This window comes from Ambystoma mexicanum, chromosome 3q (assembly GCF_040938575.1).
Source record: "Ambystoma mexicanum isolate Mex_15411 chromosome 3q, UKY_AmexF1_1, whole genome shotgun sequence".
In the NCBI taxonomy this organism is placed as follows: Eukaryota; Metazoa; Chordata; class Amphibia; order Caudata; family Ambystomatidae; genus Ambystoma; species Ambystoma mexicanum.
This window is the reverse complement of record NC_090926.1, coordinates 263,466,030-263,486,423: the sequence shown is the minus strand read 5'-3', so window position 1 is coordinate 263,486,423 and position 20,394 is coordinate 263,466,030. Positions and strand designations below refer to the sequence as shown.

Below are 20,394 nucleotides of genomic sequence, written 5' to 3'. Positions count from 1 at the left end.
ATGTTTACCAGACTAACAATCCCTTTATATGATCAGGGTCCTTCATTGTCCACTTCACATGTGTACACACTATTTAGGGCACTATGGAGAGCTTGTACCAGCTAATTCTGCATCAAAGCCTTTGAAGCACAACCCCCTTTTTGCCCACCATCAACTTCAAATGCACTTTCTAGAAAGATCCCATTCTGGACATTCTTCAGAAATTCTTTGGTACAGAGAGAAAAGGAAGTTGTTATTTCAAACTAGAAGTAATTGATTTAATAAACTTAAAACTTCATTTCTTCTTCGATATGAAAGAGGAGGGGGAAAATCGGACCCTTCCGAGACAGCCCTTTAAACAACACACAAACACGCTGTTGGTCAGCTGGAAAGCCACTTTCTCCTTTTTGGGGATTTGATGTAACAATAGTGCTTTTGTCCAGTAAATAGTCTGACTTAAAAGAATCATGCCACTGTTTGATGACTTCTATCTCTGAAACGGACGCCTGACTTTCTTCCTCCTTTTGGGCTTGGTCTCAGTTTTCGGCACACTTTCTGGCTTAGGTGGGGCTGGTGGAGATGCACCATGGGGTGGTGGAGTCTGTTGTGGGGTGGTGAAAAGGCCTCCTCCATTGGGCATCGGTCCAGGAGGGCCCTGAAATATCCTGTTAAAAAGGTCCTGAAGGTCTGCAGCTGAAGCAGGACTGCTCTCCGGAACAGTTCTAGCAAAGAAAAAGAAGAGAACTGTATTAACAGAAAGCCATGGTATCACAAGTATGACACTGACACAAAAGGTACAATTTGAAAACCTGTATTGAAGTTTCAATGGGGTTGGAGAAACTTCTACTTTGCCCTATAGCCAGGAGGGGAGTAGTTTCGACAATCAAATATTAACAAAACAGTCCTAGTTGAGTCCGTTAAATCAAAATGGCTCAGACTAACAAAAATCTAATGCCTGCCCTATATCTAGTACAAAAGTGTGAATCTGAATATATTTATGTAAAGGAAAGTCAGTGTTCAAAAGAACATATATTCAAACTAAAAATCAGGATGGGAGACCCACACTTTTGAGATTCAGGATAATTTTAGTTTAATCTCTGAATTTTGGTGATGATACATATAATACATCAATTGTTAGCATAATAACAGACGGACGGACAGTTGTACATTTGATATGCAGGTGTACCACTAGGTACCACCCTCAAGAGTGTGGAAGGTGCAAGCCTTCTGATTGTGCAATATCTCTTGGATACACAGTTAACAAGGGTTTACAACACAAGAGTGAATGCAGCCCAGGACCTCAGTTGGTCCATGGGTATTGCCATAGGGAAAAAACACAACAGGTGCGTACAAGTATGCAAGGGGTGGAGTTGTGTGATGGATCGACACTGTAGTGTTTCGGCCACAGGGTACGAAGACTGGACATAGGTGACTGGGATGGCCTTCTTCAGGATGGAGGTGAAGGGATTAAACACTGTCCGTGGGGTATCGTGAACCTACAAGCGGTGCGCCGGTAAGGGCTTCTGAGAGTCTTCAACCATGATTTTTTGTTTGAATATACGTTCACCCTCCTGGGCAAATCAGGACCTAGCCAGGCGCCCTGTATTATTACAGTGTTCAAAAGAATAAATGTGGCTGAGTCAGCTCTCCTCCCCATGTTGGACAGCACAGAGTAAGGCGGTCTCTGTAGACCAGATGACACTCTGGCTCAGGCTCTTCAACACAAAGGCAGTTTTAAAACATGGATCGAGGCCCGCCTGGCCTTCCACACTTTCTTTCCAATTTCTAAAATACAGTTCACCAAAAGGTACACAGTGGTCCCCCTCTGTCGGGCTCAGACCTCTTCAAATCAATAGCTCACAACACTTGCAAGGGTTAACTTCCCCAAACTTAACTCATATCCTTTAGGGGTTTCCCTTCCCCTAACTTATTACACTTTCGAATGTGCATGTCCTTTTTCTATAAACCTCTGCAGGACCACTTCGACTTTTCAACTTTCAATGCACACTCCCATGTTATTTGCCCCAGTGCTTCCTCGTCTGGGTAGTTCACTATATCATGCACCAAAGTTCAGCATTCAGCTTTTTTACTTTCCCGTTCTCTCAGGATTAATTTGAATCACCTTGTTTTCACAGGTCATTCACTTTATCGCTACAAACACTTCACTGAGCCTTTCGAGTGGGCTACTTCCTTTCGCCAGACCACTGCGTTACTCAGTATCGCTGCATTTACAGCTGTTATTTCTAGGTTCATTTGCAGGTCTGCCTTTCTTTGCGTCTCATCCACACACGTGCATCCTTCAATTATGCGATATAATGTTGCCAGTTCAATCTTTCTTACATGTCTCTCACGTCGCTTGCCAACTTACCGGCTGTGTGATTTTCTTTCTTGCCTTTTCTGTCTTCCAGTTTAGGAGTCAAGGTTCGTACCACAGGCTTGGCCTCGCCAACTCTGCAGTTCACCTGGGAGGGTCACTAGCGTTGTTGAAACACAATGCAGTATTCTTGTTTGGGATTTTCCCTTCTCCGTGTACCTTTCACTGCCTTTTGGAGGCAACACTGCCTGCAAGGGAACTCCTGGGGTTCTCCACCCTTGGCTCTCGTCCCTGGGTCCGTTGCTCTGCTCAAGTAGGTTCGTCTTCGGCCCATAAATTCTGCTCTTACTCATGTTCCTCCTTGCTCAGAGTGTCTCTCTATGTTCCGCCTTTTATTCGTGAGAGTAGATTTATCCCTGTGAGGAGAGCTAATTGGTATTAGATATAGACACTTAAAGTCAAGTGCCTGACTTTGCCTGACCCAATTAGCAGGACATGTACAATGCGATCTGTAAGGGTTAGCATTGTTACTCTCAATCGCCCTCTTCCTCGGCTCAGTATTGGAAAGGGGGGGGGGGTGTTGGGACATCGGAGAATCCTATGAAATAGGAGGCATCATGGGTACAGGAAAGGGAGGAATACCGTGTCACACCATAGGTTGGCTCACCCTCCACTCCCTGAATCCCCCTCACCCAGGTGATCCTTCCACACTGGTCCACGCCCAGGGTCTGGGTCCAAAGGTGATGGCCGTGCACTGGCCACCTGCGAGAGAGATCCCCGGGTCTAGTAGGTGAGATACTCCTTGGTTTCTCCCCACACACACACAAAATAAATGCAACAATTTGCCACATCACACTCAAAAGCAAAACATCACAAGACTCTGAACAAACCGAGGTTAACCATACAGTTCATTGAATGCTGACCACATTTCATATAAGTGAGAATTCTCCCTCTTCATGTACACGACTTTCTCATAATTTGAAAGCATAAGCAAATCATTCAGCCAAGTATCTAACTGAGGTTTTGACTTGCTTGTGAGCGAAAAACAAGCACTCTCACAATCCAAAATGTAGTACCAAAAATAACCCTGAAGTCATGTCCCTCTAAGGTATTACCCACTATGCCTACCGTGTCAAGCACACCCATCCAGAAATCTTTAACCGTCAAACAGTCCCATAGTATATGTGTCGGTGCCCCCCCCCCCCTTTCCTTCCCACATGCCCCCCCCTTTCCTTCCCACATCCAAGCGTCCAGTAGAAACTACCCATAATTTGTTTCTGTACAACGCGTAGATTAAGATCCAGTTTTGCCAAAGCTTCAGTTTTAGTCACCTTATCCCACTCGTCCGGGGACAAATCATAACCCAAATCAATGCACCATTTCTAACACAGTCTGTCCCAACCATCGTTTCAATTCCAGTTGGCATTAGCCTAAAAAAGACACCTTTCGGGCAGAGTATCAAACATCACACATAACCTTGGTCTACCCACCAAGGAAGCATTTGTTACAGCAATTCTCTCGGACAATAACTTGCATATGTCTAAAACACTTTTTATCCCTTGCTTGCAAATTGTATTTATCACAAAAAACAACAAAACTAATCAAACAATCATCTTCTAAGAAGTCCTTCACTTCTAGAATGACCTTACTGATCTACCTTTTCCAACATAACGTCTTTTTATACATTTGAAGAGCTGGATTGTACCACACAGTTACCATTCTCCTTCAACCATTCAACCAATATCTTACATGTGAGCGACTTGCAACTGGTTTATAGCTGTGGATGTAGTTGTGGATACCTCATTAACCGAAATCTCTTACTCCAAAAATAAACTATTGTCGTCTGACAATGTTGGTAACTCAGTTTTACTTAAGAACCTATCCACGTTATTATGAATTGGATTAAAATCTTCAGTATATCAAGACTCGTAAACCTTAAAGAAATCACATATTTCCTTATTAGTTATAACGGTGGACCCATCCTCTTTAACAATATTTGCGACCACAGAATGGGTTGCATAACCCTTAAGAGTACTAGCAAGTTACTCCCCTCCATCCCCCCCCACTTCACCACTCTGCCAGAATGCTTGCTTAACAAAGAACAAGCCTTTCTCCACCTCTTGTTCTAACTTACACTCAAGAGACCCCTTCAGTCTAACAGGGTCCAGTCTATCACTCTCACTCTTTGAAGTGCATATGGGTTTTGAGCCATCAACAGCGCCGTTTTCTCTGCTGAGCCTAGTTTCTTAAGGTGTGAGATCCGACTGATCTCACCCCTGATGGTGGCTTTAAAAGTGTCTAAAACAAAATGGGTATCAGCAGTACCAGCATGATCAAGAATAAAACATCTCTATAAATTCCCCAAGGCCCTTAGAGGCACTTTCATCTTTCAGGGCATTGGCATTCAGATGCCATCTCCCGTATCCGAAATTAAGTGCTTTGATGGTTAGCCTCAGCATGACGCTTGCATGATCCGAGATCCTCTTCTTTTGAAGATCTACTGTAAGAACACCATCAAGAAGTGATCTTGAGAGGAAGAAAATATCCAATTGTGTATGTGAATCATGCACTGGCGAATAGAAGAACAAGTTACTTTCTTACCTGGTAACGTTCTTTCGATGGGATGGTCTGACGACGTATTCCATACCTATGACAGGTAATGGCCACAGCTGGGCTGCTTCTGAAAATCTTTGGCGTCTGCGTCCTGTGTCAATGACGTCGATGTGCAGTCCCCGAGGACCTCCTCCGATGGCTGACGTCACCCGATGTGATAAGTAGGACGCACAACGCCCATAGCCTCAGTTATAGTTTTTTCCCAGAACGTGTGCCACCAGTTTTCTGCCAGTCAGACACACAAGGCCTTGCGGAACGCAAAAGAAATTCTGCAGCGGGGAAGGCAGGGAGGGAGCGCTATGGAATACGTTGTCGGACCATCCCATCGAAAGAACGTTATCAGGTAAGAAAGTAACTTGTTCTACGAGGGGATTGGGTCCTCCGACGTATTCCATATCTATGACAGACTCCCAAAGCAGTACCAAGCAAGGAGGTGGGAAAGAATTTAGAATACAAATTTTGCATGCCCAATCAAATTGCGGAATAGAGAACTGCCTTGCCAAAGGCCAGATCTTGCCCTCTGATGGAATCGAGGGAATAGTGACGTACAAAAGTATGTACTGAAGCCCAGGGGGCTGCATCACAGATGTGACGAATAGGAACTCCCCTCTGCAGGGCAGTAGATGCAGCCACTCCTCTGGTAGAATGGGCCCGCAAGTCAGCCGGAGGGTCCTTACCCGCCAAGCGGTAACACTCGGAGATAGCTAAAATAATCCAACGAGACAAAGTCTGTTTCGTCACAGCTTGTCCCAAACGCTTTCCAGCGTAACCAATGAAAAGTTATCGTCCACTCTGACCCGGGACATGCGCAAGATATAAAAGCTCAACGCTCTCCTAGGATCAAGCATATGGAACCTCTCCTGTTCCTTACCAGGATGTGGAGGAGGATAGAACGCCGGAAGAACAACCTTCTGGCTCAAATGAAATTCTGACACCACCTTCGGAAGAAAAGAAGGACGAACTCTAAGGACAACCCTGTCCTTGTGAAACACATTGAAGGGTGGCTTAACTGAAAGTGCCTGTAACTCACTCACTCTGCGAGCGGAAGTAACCGCAACCAAAAACACAGTTTTCAGAGTTAACAGCCTCAAAGGGCAAGAATGTAAAGGCTCAAACGGAGCACCCATAAGAAACTTAAGAACAAGGTTCAAATCCCAACCTGGCACCAGAAAAGGTGACGGACGGAACATATTAGTGAGCCCTTTCAAAAACTGTGAAATTAAAGGAATTTTAAAATAGGAACACTCTTCAGACAAGCTCTTAAATATGGACAGCGCCGCCAGGTAACCTTTAATGGTCCCCACTTGCAAGCCCCTGTGGACCAAAGAAAGCAAAAAAGACAGAACCATGGGAATGTCACAATCAAAAGGATCCACATTCTGAACTCTGCACCAGTCGCAGAACTTTCTCCAACGGCAACGGTACAGAGACTTAGTTGCCGGCCGCCTGGCCGAGAGCAACACCTCCATCACGTCTTCAGGGAGGTCCCAATCCTTATACCTCAACCTTTCAGATTCCAAGCTTGAAGATTGAGGGATCTGACATCTGGATGGAGAACCTGACCCCCCTCCCGTGAGAGCAGATTGTCTCGGTAGGGAAGACGACGTGGAGGGCAGATGGACAAGTCGAGAAGGTCCGGGTACCACGTCGGAGCAATGAGGATCATCCGGGAACCAAACCTCCGCAGCACTTGCGGGATGACGGGGACTGGAGGAAACGTGTACAGCAGTGGGAATGACCACTCCACCACGAACTCGTCTCCTAAGGCTCCTTTTGGAGGAAATTCCCACGAGCAAAACCTTTCGCACTTCCGGTTGACACTGGAGGCGAAGAGATCCACTTGAGGGGTCCCCCCAAAGGGCAAAGATCTCCAGGAGAATCTCCTGAGCCAGCTCCCACTTGTGAGAGATCGAACTCTGCCTGCTCAGAGCGTCCGCAGTCTCGTTGTCGTCTCCGGCCAGATGAACAGCCGAGATCAAAACTTCCTGCTGGATGGCCCAGAATTCGAGCTGCATCGCCTCCATGCACTGCGGAAGCGACCCTGCCCCCCCCTTTTTGTTGAGGTAGTGCATGGCCACCGTGTTGTCTGTTAGAATCAGGACACTCTTTCCGCGCAGAGTCGGCAGAAAAGCCTTCAGGGCTAGCCTGACAGCCCTCAGCTCCAACAGATTGATATGGAGTCTGGAGTCTGGACTCCGACGGAGACCAACGACCGCTGACTGTCAACTCGTTGGCATGAGCTCCCCATCCCGTGAGGGATGCGTCCGTCACGATCGTCACCTCCGGCCAGGGCAGCCAAAATGGGGCCCCTTTCATCAGATTGCCCTCGACGGCCCACCACAGAAGGTCCCGGGCAACCGAGGGCGGCACCTGAACAGGGTCCGACAGCCTGCCGGAGGACTGCGACCACTGGAGCTTGAGTGCCCACTGCAAAGATCTCATCCGCAGACGAGCCTCTGGCACCAGAAGAATGCAGGATGCCATGAGGCCGAGCAGTCTCAAGAATTCGGATGCTGGGAGATTCTGGGCAAACTGAAACTTGTGCACCATCTGCTGAATGTGAAGAGCCCTCACCTGAGGAGGAAAACACTGCCCCAGGGACGTGTCGAGCACTGCTCCGATGTACTGGAGCCGCTGCGTTGGTGTGAAATGGGACTTCTTTAAATTGAGTGAGAAGCCCAGCCTGTGAAGGGAGTGGCAGGTGACGGACAGATGATCCAGGACTTGCTCAGGAGAGCTCCCCCTGATCAACCAATCGTCCAGGTAGGGGTAGATGTGAATACCCCCTTTCCTGAGATGCGCTGACACCACCACCATGAGCTAGGTGAAAACCCTCGGGGCGGAGGTCAATCCGAACGGCAGGACCCGAAACTGAAAGTGCGAGTCGCCAACAGCGAACCTCAGGTACTTCTTGTGCTTGGGAAGGATCGGCACATGGATGTAAGCATCCTTGAGGTCGAGAGACACCAACCAGTCCTGAAGTTGAAGGGCCTGGAGGACTTGAGAAAGAGTCACCATCTTGAACTTGTCCTTCCTGAGGAGTTTGTTCAAACCGCGCAAGTCCATGTGGGTCTCAATCCCCCGTCTTTCTTTCAAATAAAAAAATAAGGGGAATACCATCCCTTGTTCCTCTCCGCTACAGGCACCAGTTCTATGGCGCCTTTCTCCAGCAGGACTTGAATTTCCTGCGCAAGGAGCGGATCCAGACTCTTCAAAGAGAGGTTCCCTGGTGGATTGTCGCGAGGCCTCTGCCGAAAAGGAAGACAGTAGCCGTGGGTTATGATCTCCAGAACCCACACATCCGAAGTAATGGCTTGCCACTCTACAAGATGCTGCGCCAGCCTTCCCCCAACCGGCGAACCATGGGACCTGGCCTCATGACTGAGTGGTAGCGGCTGCGGCGTTGCCTGAGGGCAAAGAGGCAACTGCCCGAGCGGCCATAGCACCTCGAGTACCTTTGTTTCCACCTCTGGCACTCTTACGATGGCATCTTTGACTGCTAGCTCCTCTAGCTTTACTGAAGGAGTAATAGCGAAAGGAACCTCACCTCCATTGCTGTCCCCTAGGACGAAAAGGCGGAGGTTGGCAAACTGCAGCGCCCAACGATTTTGCTGCAGCTTTGGAGGTCTGCAACCTCTCAAGGCTCTCGTCAGCCTTGCTGCCAAAAAGGTGTTCACCGTCAAAGGGCATGTTGAGGAGCCGGGACTGAACATCAGGAGCGAACCCAGACTTCCGCAACCACGCAAACCTGCGCATTACGGTGCTCGCCGCCATGGACCGGCTGACACAATCCGCCATGTCCAAACCCGACTGAACGGCCTCCCACATGGCATCCTTGCCATCCTGAACCATAGCAAGGAAACCCTCCCCTTCGTCCCCTTCGGGAATATGATCAGCCGCTAAGGCAACACAGTTCCACAGAGTGTGTGTGAAACGAGACAAGGCACATATGGAGTTGGCCGCCTGAAGCGCCATACCCCCAGAAGAAAACACTTCCTTCGCCCAGCCGTCAAAACGTTTGTCGTCCCTATACGGAGGGATGATAGGATACGACGCCTGCTTTGCCGGGGCCGTAGCCGCCTGCACCACCAAACTCTCCGGGGTGGGGTGGCTAGACAAGTAGCAGGGGTCGCTACTGGCTGGACGGTATTTTCGCGACAAAGACTTGCCCACTGCCGGGAGACTCTCCGGAGCAGTCCAAGCCGCCGCCGCCACCCTTCTCTGCAGAGCCATATGAAAAGGCAAAACCGGGTCAGTGGGTGGACCGAGATCAAGGATGTCCGTGAGATCATCCTGAACGAACTCCCCTGGGGGAGCTGACCAACCCAAGTACTCGGTAACCCGAGACATAAGGCGCCGATATGACGAATCGGCATGAGTGCCAGGCTCCGGCCGACAAAACTCCACCTCCGGCGAGGTGTCCAGTCCACTGGCATCATGCAGTGAATGCCTCAGGTCATCAAACTGGCTATGGCCCGAGATAAGGTCATCTGGAACGTAACCGGAACCAGGCCGCCATCAAAGCCTTCATCACCCTCTGAAATGTACTCCAGGCGGGGAGAGGAAGACCTCTGCAACCAAAGCAGTGCCGGACCTTAGCCATAGCCTTTTTAGGGGCAAACCCCGTGCCACGGGGCCCCTCCTACACCACCACCTCAAAAGGCGTCGAGGGCGCCGAACGAGTCGGCGTCGACAGAAAAGGCATCGACGTCGAGCAAATCGGCGTCGACGTCAGCTGCAACGCCTCCAGCAGCTGCAGCGTCGACACAGTCCTCGAAGCCAGAGCTCCGAGCGTGTCTCTCGACAACCTGGGCGCCGACGACGACCCCCTCGAAGACGGAACCTCGAGAGAAATCGTCGACCTCTGCGCCACAGGCGTCGACGTCTTCTTCGAAGACGGCACAGGATCACGCGGTCTCAAGCGCGTCGAGGGCCAGGACCTGGAACGGGCATGGCGAGAACGGCTACCCTTGTCTGAGCGGGACCTCTCCCGCGAGCTGTGCCGACCACCCGAGTCTGAAGGCGTACGGGTGGTGTCTCTCGTCCGGCGCCGACCGACCCCACTCGGAGGCGCGGATGGACCGGTGCCCTGCGATTCTAGAATCGCTAGCATCTGCTTCCCGAAGGAAGCCCATTCCTCCGGTGTCGCTTGCATGGAGGGATAAGCGACCCGCCGACGGGCGGAGTCCTCGGAAGAGGACTGGGAAGGCGACCTATGCCGGCGCTTCCTGGAATGCCTAGAAGAGGCGGAGGAGTGGCGCGACCGACTCATGGAAGGAGACCCACTGGACTTCCGACGACGACGCAGAGAGTCACCCCTCGAGTCATCGGTCGAAAGCCCCGCAGACCTCGACTTCCGGGGCTTAGACACCCAGCCTACCGACAGCTTCTTCTTGCGCTCCCGCAAGGCCTTTGCAGTGAGCGACTGGCAGTCGACACAGTCGTCCGTATCATGGGCCTCCCTGAGGCACCAGAGGCAGGCGTCGTGCGAGTCCGTGACCGACATCTTGGACCCACAGTCCCCGCAGTTCTTGAAGCCCGGACGTGGAGTCGAAGATGAGAAAGACATCGCCACAAACAGGTCTTAACCAACCGAACAGGTTCAACGAACCGAGAATAGAAAACGGCAACTCCAACGAGTCGAGGCGTACCGGGATTCATGAAGCGAACACGTTCGCGGAAAAAACGGAACTGAGGCTATGGGCGTCGTGCATCCTACTTACCACATCGGGTGACGTCGGCCGTCGGAGGAGGTCCTCGGGGACAGCGCATCGATGCCATCGACGCAGGAGCCAAAGATTTTCCGAAGCAGCACAGCTGTGGACATTACCTGTCATAGATATGGAATATGTCGGAGGACCCAATCCCCTCGAACGTGTATTCTCTCTCCGCTGGGTAATTGATTTGCCAGATATCGCTAAATTAAGGGTTTCACTCAGTCCTCCTAGCTCTCTTGCCACCTGAATATCTACATGAAGCAGATTGATCTAATGCGACACCCATAATACAATTCATGTCCCCTCCAAGGATCATAACTATTTTCCTATTTCTGGAGTTGCAATGTCAATTCCTTGAAGAATGAACCAGGAGCAGAGCATGGACCATAAACCGTTCCAATACTCGCATTAAACCCTTCAGACCCTTCAGATTCCAAGTCAAACAATTAAAAGGATCTAAAAATACTCTAAAAGCAAGATAAAAAAGGGATGAAAAAAAAGACAACACAGCTCTACCTTTTTACAGACCGAAGACGGTAGACAGAAGAGATGAACAAAGGGTAAGGCAATGGATAAATCAATGCAACATGTAACAAAGGTCTGAAATAATAAGAAAAAAATAGGAAACAAACAAGAAACACAGAACTTAATACAACCATAGCAACCCTAACATACACAAGGCTGAACAAAGTACCGCTACATACACAATAAATAAAGGAGAGGCAAATCGTTCACTTCAGGTCGCTTCACCTGTTAACCACTATGACAATTACAAAACAATCTGGTAAGAGTACCATCTACTATGACCAAGAGAACAAAATGAAATTAATAAACAAACGTAAGGATTATCAGTAAATCAGTAAAGTGATTAACCGACAACTTAGTGTGCAGCCCAAGAACATAGGATAAGATATATCTATAGAGTTTAAAAGTTAAATAAACGTATGTATAACAAAACAAGTGATACATGTTGTCACCTTAATACACATCGAATCATTAACAACCCTTTTCAACAAAAACAAAAGTTATGGCATGCCATCAAATCAATGCCTTTTAAGGTCTGTATTACTCCACTGAAGAAGTTCAGCAGAATAAACCAAATGCGTTTAGGCCTTCATTTGTTTAGCCTGGAGTGGGTTTGAGACATTACACAGATACTGTGCTATATGATATGATATGGCATTTATAACGCGCCTATACATAAGGGTTCCATGGCGCGACGAGGCAAGGGAGGGGGAACAGAGGGAAGACAGACAACAATTTTACTAGGCCAGGTGACATTGAGATCGTGCAAGGGGGGGGGGGAAATGTGTGAGGGGGAATGGCTCGGGGGCATTGCAGTGCATAGGATAACAGTAAAATGAATAAGGACAATAAATAAAAAGTGCATCCAGCCAGTGGCAAGTACGTGGGTAAGTGCAGACATTAGGTGTCAAGTGCTGGAGGGGGGCTGTATGGATACAGAAAACAGTCTCTGAAAGCAAGGGTTGCCGGGGGGGGGGGCAGTGCAGTTGTGTAACTGGTGGGGAGGGGACCTGGGCCCGAGATCAGAGGGTAGCCAGGTAACCAGTGCAGTTTCAGTTTCAGCCAGGGGATCAGCAGGGGAGAGGAGGAGAGAAAGCAGAAGCAAACAGAAAGGTCTTGAGGTGCTTCCGGAACCGGAGATGGTTCTCCTCAAGTTTCAGAGAGGCAGGGAGGCTGTTCCAGAGGGAGGCTACATCAGATATGATCTACCACCATCCCGTTGCTTGGAGAAGCGAATGGCCCTGAGGGAGTTGGAGGCGGATGGGCGAAGAGCTCGAGAAGGAAGATATTTAGAAAGAGAGAGTTGAAGGTATTGAGGCCCCAGAAGGCCTTGTGGACAATGCAGAGGGTTTTGAACTTAATCATTGCAGCCACTGGGAGCCAGTGCAGAGATTTCAGTCCTGGAGAGATATGATCCCTGGGCTTGAGGCCAAGGACAAGTCTCACAGTCCTGTTTTGGATGAGTTGCAGAGGGTGCAGAGTAGAGGCAGGCAGATTTAGAAAGAGGCTGTTGCAGTAGTCCAGCCTAGGGAGAACCAGGGCTCTGGAGAATGTGAGCTTCTGGGGGAAGGAGAGGAAAGGAAGAATACCTCTGAGGAGGTGCATCTAGTAGTGTGACTGCTTTGCACTTTTCCCATAGAGGCATTTTCTAACGTTGCAACTGTCTCATTCTTCCTGTTCTGACTTTTTGAGGGGATGCCAAGCCTTCAACTTCACTTCCCCTACCTTTTGCTCATTTGTTATGGGGAAACGGATCAGTCCTTCTTACTATCCATACTGGTAAACTTGTTTCCTTTTTACCATTTGCATCTTTTAAACGTTGCACACAGCGTGTTAACAATACAGTGCACTGTAGATACTTTTGCATCCCCCTAGCTTTTCACACCTGGGGACCTTTGTCAAGCTGGTGGCAGAAGATGCATTTATACGTTTGCTTTATTTTTAGTGTGCACGTTCGAGTTTACCACATATGCCTACTAAACGTGACTGGTGCACCAAGATGGCCGTGCCAAAAGACTTTTGCTCGTTCTTTGGCCATATAGGTTGGCTTTCTTCATACCGTGCCAGGTCAGGAAATCTCTTACAAAGGCCATGCACTTGCCTGGCAAAGCGGCTGTTTTCACAGGCTAGTGATGCATTTGTGTGTGGCCCAGTAATAGCGGTGGACTGTCTAGTTCCATTCCACATCCGTGGTGCCAGAGTCTCTAGGTGTGGGGCATGAGTGACACCAGTTGTCCCTGATCAGACAACTACTGGCTGTTTGAATGCTGCAGATCCTTGCCATTGGTGGGCTTGGACCTCACTCCAGCCTGAATTTTGGCTAATAAGAGGACTGCTGCAGCCATTTCTTCATATCAGCGTTGGAGCCAAGAATACCTCATAGAAGAACAGCTGACTGAAGATCTGAGGAAGACTCCTGAAGAGGCTTGGCATCCCTTCCTTCGTCTGGCCTGGTGAAGCCCTGTTGGATTACCTGATCTTCAAAGACCCTCTGCGGTGCTTCAGCCTTTGGATGAACTAGTCTCGACGCCTTTGAGGATCCAGTCGTCCTGAACCTTTGGGAGTGTCCCTGGACCACCCAGTGAACTGACCAGCTCTCTGGCGGCCTACCTCTCTAGAAGGGCCGCTGTTCTGCTGTTGCACAGGGAGTTTTGGTAGTCGCTAGCTTGTGGTACAAGTAGCCTTCTCTCAGAGTCTCAGCATCAAGGGATCCTGTCCTAGAAGGGCTTCTGTTACCGTGACTGAAAGGACGCCAGTCACTGCCTGTGTGTGGAGACTGCCGCTGGAACTTCCCTTCCTCCATCCTGTGAAGTGTCCTGAAGAGGCCTGCATTGGTGAATCTTGCATATCTTCTTCGCCAGGGGTTGTGTCTTGCTGCTGTACCTCACCTTAAGAATCCTTGCACCCACAGCTCCTGGGCACCTTTCACTGGAATCAACAGCAGAAAATGAGACCTCCAGTGACGGAAAATCGGGGTCTGGGTGTGTGGGGGTTAAGTAAATGCAGTACATATGTTCCCCCCTGTCCTCCATAGGATAACATTTGGAACAAGTCCCTTTGTCCCCTAACCTTCCGTTCCACTGTCTTCTAGTCACTGAACCTGGGTAGCAACTCCTGAAATAGAAAATATGATTTATTTACCTTAATATTTTTGAAGAATATTTCAGCCCCTCATCAACACAAGTAAAATTATAACTTACCCGCAAAGGCTCCTGGTGATAAGCATTGTGGCTCCTCTGACCTTTGGGCACAAGGCCCAGTTATTCTTAAAGATTGGACTGCTTAAGTTAGGGAAATCACTTGTGAACTGGTTCTATCATATTCTGCATGTGTTGAATAAGTTAACTGAATGCATTTATGAACCCATGGTGAATTTATATGGCTTACATTACTTATCGTAATCATATTTATGATGCTTGTATCTGCTTAGAGTCACATGCTTTGCATAGGCCAACATCGAATGGTAGGGGCAAAGCATTGCACATGTTATTTTCAAAGTTCGAAAAGAGACGGCGACTAGGTGTTTTTGTAATAATATTCCTAGTATGAAGTCTACTGTACCCATGATCCCTCACACTCCGAGGTCCCTCAGATTGTTTTATTTCTGACACGAGGGAGTATGGAGTGTATGCGTGGAGAGTAGTTAAGTTGTGATGAGGTGTGCAACATCTATGATTTGCCTTAGAACCTTCAACTCCAAGAGGGGAGGAAGAGCGGATGCATGTGAATATACGCTGATACAAGCATCAGAAATAGGATTACTGCAAGTAATGTATGCCTTCTGAGGCTTGTGGATCTGCTTAGAAATCGCATGCTTTGCATAGATTAGTGAGCAGTACTTGGAGAAGGTGGTGGGATGTTTGAAGGTAGAGTGACAAAAAGATGTTTTAACACCGCCTGACCCACTTTTAGAATGTGTATCTAATCAGTAGTGTTGTGTGAAGGTATGACCAGAACTCCAAGTGGCAGATTTGCAAACGGCATCCAAGGGGACATTTGCAATGATAGCCCCTGTGCCCAGAGTTGAGTGTGCTCTGGGCTTTAAGGGTAATGTTCTCTTGGTAAAAGAAAAACAATGTTGGATGCATCTGACAATCCATTTGGAGATAGCCAATTTAGAGATAGGATCCCACTCTCCCTGCGGCTAGAGATACAAAAAAAGTCTGTTTTTCAAAGTGGTTTATTCTTTTGAAGGTAATACATGACAGCCCTTCTGACATCTAAGGTATTTAAACTCCCTCTGCTGCATTCTCTGGGTTTTGGAAGAAGGCAGGAAGCACCATGGATTGTTTTACATGGAACTTTAAGAATAATTTTGGAGAAAAGCATGTAATTGTGCGTAGTACCACCTTGTCAAGAACGACAAAAGGATTTTGCAATGAAAGGGCTTGTCATTCACGTACTCTCCTTATTGATGTGATCTCGAAAAGGATAGCAGTTGTATGATAGATTGGCTTTGTGCATTGGCTCAAAGGGGGCCCCCATGAACTTTGTAAGCACAACACATTTAAGTCCCAGCCGGGAGTTGGATTCGAAACTGATAGGTATACTTGTTTTAACATTCTCCATGAATGCTTTCGCCACAGGCACTTTACACACCAGTAAGCTTTACTTTCTGATGTGGCTGAGAGAGCCGCTGGGTACACTAAGGGACTTAAAGACTAATCTGGAGTCTAAGAGATATAATAAATATATACTATATATGAAGGTGAGCAGACAATTGGGTTGATGTTACGTGCTTTACACCATAAAACAAAGCGTTAGCATTTGTTAAAATAGCAGTGTCTTGTATTAGGCGTGCATGCTTCCTTTGGAATGTCCATATACCTTTGGTTTAGGTTTAGATAACCAAATTATGACCTCAGGAGCCAAGCTGCAAATTTCAGCGTCTGAGGGTTTCTGTCGAGTTTTGCCCCTTGGTTCTGTGACATCATATTGTATGGGCATGACAGTTTCATTGGCGGGTAAAGCCATTTTTAGTAGGTGTGAAAACCACATTTGTCGCGCCCACATAGGAGCCATCAGGATTAAGATTACTTGTTCCTGGTGTAGCTTGTGGCCTATCCTGTTGAGAAGCTGAATTGGGGGAAAAGCATACCCAAATCTCCCTGAACAGTATATTAACAGAGCATTCCCACTGGATCTTTTGTAAGGAAGGCATGGTATCAACAGTAAGACAGACAAATTCAAGGGTGTTTATTGAACTTCAATCGTGTTTGAAAAACGCCTATCTAATCTGAAATTTAAAGATGGGGGCAAGCTAGGACCATCAAATAATAACGCAGTCGTAGTGGTGTCTTGTCAAAATAAAAGGGCTTATACTAATAAACCCATTGCCAATCCTTACCTCTAAATACACATAGTGTGGGAAACAATGTTATGTAAAAGAAAAAAAGTGTTCAAGAAATCATGTCAGTATATTCAAGCCGTAGGCTTCCCTTCCCTATGTTTTCAGCATGGGACAAGGCGGCACGCTCGAGCTTGGCACAGTCTCGGTCTTCTCTAGCACAAGGGTGCAGTTCAAAACTTCAACATCATGGCCTTGTATGCCAAAGTCTCTTTGCCATTCAAAGTCTCTTCTTTCAGAGGGCCTGATGCAACAAAGTTATTTTCCTTTTAGTATTACGCATGTATACAATTTTCTTAGGAATTTCACTATTCAACTTGGATCCCACTCTGCCGGGCTCAGATCCACTTTGACACAAAAATCTTGAATCAGTCTCCCTCCGCCGGGCTCGGACCAATTTATCTATTTTAATACAAATTTGCTTTAACCCAAAGCTTTCAATTGAGGTATACAGTGTTTATATTGAATCTTTTATATTGAATGAACAGGTATCGAATTTTTTATAACGAAAAATTTTATGAATGCATTTAGGGGTGGGGTAAAGGTTTAAATATTTTTGGGAAACGGTCAGGGTGGGTTTTTAGGGGTGGTAAACATGGGTTGGGGGACCCCCCCCGAAAAAAAAAAAATAAAGTGCATTCTCTATACAAGTTTGTTATAAAATATTCAATATATGTTCATTATTTATAAATGTTTTCGGTGTAAAGACATGTAACCTCAATTCATCTCCCTCTGCCGGGCTCGGATCAACTTTATCTACTTTGCAATAAACTTTCTTTACTGTATCAACATCGAAGACTTTCAATGGTGCTTAAGTTTTTGTTTGACCTGTCGTAGGACCACTTAGATTCGCAATTCTTTGCCTTTCTTTCACTTTTGTCCCCTCTCAGCTGGATACCTTACAGAGACCTTCGACTGAGCACACGCTCTGTCGGACCACTCTGTCAAAGGTACCGTATCTTGGTTTCAAAGTTCAATCACTCATCTGCAGCACAACTTTACTTGAGTTGGTTATCACAAACGTTTCAAACAATGTTCGTTCCAGTGCTCGCTATACAATGTTGCCACTTGCAACCTTGGCTTCAACACAGACCAGTCCTGTATCGGTCTCCACAACTCAACGGCTGTGTTGATTTCGCTGTGGCGTTGCTTTGTACTTGGAGCCAAGGACAGTACCACAGCAGTTGGTGATTCTCTCAGTCTTGATTATTGATGCAGAAGGGCTTTGGTACCTCCGACACACAATGCAGAATTCTTCAGCCTGGTTTCCTGGTCGTATGCCTTTTATTCTTGAGGTTTCACGAAAGTGACGGTTCCCTGTCGAAAAGGTCAAGGGAACCTCCCTCCTTGCAACCCCCTTCTGTTTCGTGTTAAGTCTGTTTTCTCTCATAGCAGGCTGTCCATGAGAAAGGGTTTGTATTGTTAAACGGGGGGTTGAGTTTCTAAATATCCTACCTGGTAGAATGGGGGTAAAGGTGTTACAGAAAAGGGGATACCGCGTCTCACCATCTGATGTCCCACTTCCCTAAGACTCCTCACCCAGGTGATCCTCCCGCAGTGGTCCACCGCAGGAACATCAGTGATGGCAGTGTCCTGGCCACCTGGTTGACATATCCCCGCGGACTAATAGGTGAGACACCTTTTGGTTTCTCAAAACGTGCTTGGGGATACCTGGATGCTTAGTCGTGGCATTGTGCGTTCTCTTGTGTAGCAAAGAGATTTGTGCCTGGAAACCCTCAGTTTGTGAAGGACATCTGCATTCAACTACCATTCATGTTCCGAGGACATTTCTGCTTAGTACGTCTGCCAGATACTTGTGTTCCCTTGAAACATGTTGTACTAGGAGAAACCTGTTTTTTTAGTGCCCACAGCCAAATGTTCTTGGCTAGTTTGGACAGCACTGGAGAATGTGTTTGTTTATGTAGAACATGGCTGTGGTAGTGTCTGTTAGTATGAGTATATTTATTTTGACTAGCTGCAGTTTGAATGCTTGTAGAGCTTTGAATAATGATGGCAGTTCCAGATGGTTTTTATGCTTTTTGGCTAATGCTTGTGTCCACACCCTGTGCATACTTTGAGAAAATGAGCTCCCCATCCGGTTAGGGATGCGTCTGTTGTGAGAGTTGCTTCGACTGCTGGGGTGTTGAATGGCTTGCCCTTTAAAAGGTTCTCCTTTGTCCACCACTGCAGACATAGGACCAGAGGACACAAAACCACCACTATTGTCCCATAGACTGCTTGCTTGCAACCATTGCTTTGTTAACCACTCTTGCATTGGACGCATGCGCAGGCGGGCGTGCAGCACAAGGTAAATGCAGGAAGCCATCCTTCCCAGAATGCGCATGGCTTTTCGCACGGTTACCTGATGACCGACAGCATAGTGAGGGGTTTGAAACAGCATGTTTTGTACCCTCTCGTTGGAGGGGAACACCAGGACATCTCCTGTTCGAATGCCCCCAGAAACTGTTTGATTTGACTGGGCACTAGCCTTGACTTTTTCTCATTGATGGAGAAGCCTCACTGAAACAGCAGATTGACAGTTAAGTATTTTACTGACACAACTGTGGCACGTTTCCTGTTATTAGCCAATCATCTAGGTACAGCTATACTGGAATTGATTGCCTCCGTAGGTGTGCGGCCACAACTGCAAGGACATTTGTATTAGTGCTGAGGCAATGCCGGATGGTTGAAGCTTGAATTGGTAGTGTTTGTTTCCCACCTTGATTCTTAGGTATTTTCTGTGCGCTGGCAACATTGAAATATGAAAGTATGCATCTTTCATGCCTAGTATTGCCATACAATCTCCTTGTTTTTAGTAGGGGGATTACTTCCTGCAGCATTGCCATCCTGAATTTTTGTGGCCTAACATATGTGTTTGCAGGACACAGGTCTAAGAAAGGGTGCCTTGTAATATCTTTTTTGGGATCAATGAGGTACACTGAATAAATACCTTTGTTTTCTTCTGGAAGTGGAACCAGCTCTATTGCTCCCTTCTGCAGCAGTGTTATAATTTCATTGTTCTAAAATCAAGTGATGTTCTGGATCTTCTTGATAGAATTCCTAGCAACAGCTCGCCCCCATCCTCTATAGAATTTCCATTGGCCACAGTTGTTAGCACTCCAAACCCAGACTTTAAGGCCCTTGGCTCTGAAATGAACACAGAGTATTGTGTATTACCATTGTGTATTATTATAACTCGCAAGTAAAGTGGTATTGTTGTCTGCGCGGGTTAAATAGGCCCCAGAAGTGGTCCCTTTTACAGAGGGCATATAAAATGTTACTAGGTGGTGTCTCTGCATTAGACAATGGCACACCCAAACTTTTTTTTTGTGGTGGTGTCGACTGGCGAATCCGGCTTTACATGACCTCTAATGTAAAGTGGGTCTGATGGTGAGAAAATCTTTTCTACCCTGGGGTTAAGTGCAAGAGTTAATGAAGGTGTCAGTAATAATGGGCCAATTCTATTATTAATAGATTGCAAAAAAGGAATAGCCTGGGTGATTGCGTTCCTCTCATTTAAAATGTCCACAAAATCAGTATATTCCACTGTTTCTCGAGTTTGGATACTAAAATGGCTTGCCGTTCTCTTTAGAAGGTAGTTAAACAAAAGCTAATCATCAATGGGGAAAATGTGACCATCTTCTGGTGTAACATCAGGAGTCTATAATAGTGATATCTGGATCATCTTGATCATACTCAGTGGGATCATCTGGATCATCATACCATTTGTCCTGATCTCCCTTCCCTTGATCTTGAAAAAGTGGAATCATGAGAACCTAGTGTGTCATGAGGGGTCTGATCAGTAATGCCAATACAGGCATGCGTGGGAGAGGGATGATGCCTTGAAGATTTATGTAAAGGTTGTTCTATTTCTAAGTGTAGTGTATTGGGTCTAATTG

The 20,394-nt window shown here is 47.1% G+C and overlaps 1 protein-coding gene across 2 annotated transcripts in view; it reads right to left on the bottom strand.

Moving 5' to 3' along the window:
- Positions 1–229: 229 nt before the first annotated feature.
- DNAJC14 (DnaJ heat shock protein family (Hsp40) member C14) overlaps positions 230–20,394 on the bottom strand; it is a 215,996-nt gene continuing 195,831 nt past the window's right edge. For both annotated transcript variants that reach the window (XM_069653711.1, XM_069653712.1), the window contains exon 7: positions 230–701. In XM_069653711.1, the coding sequence (XP_069509812.1) occupies positions 467–701 (235 nt within the window). In that variant the 3' untranslated portion in view covers positions 230–466. The remainder of the gene's footprint in view (positions 702–20,394) is intronic.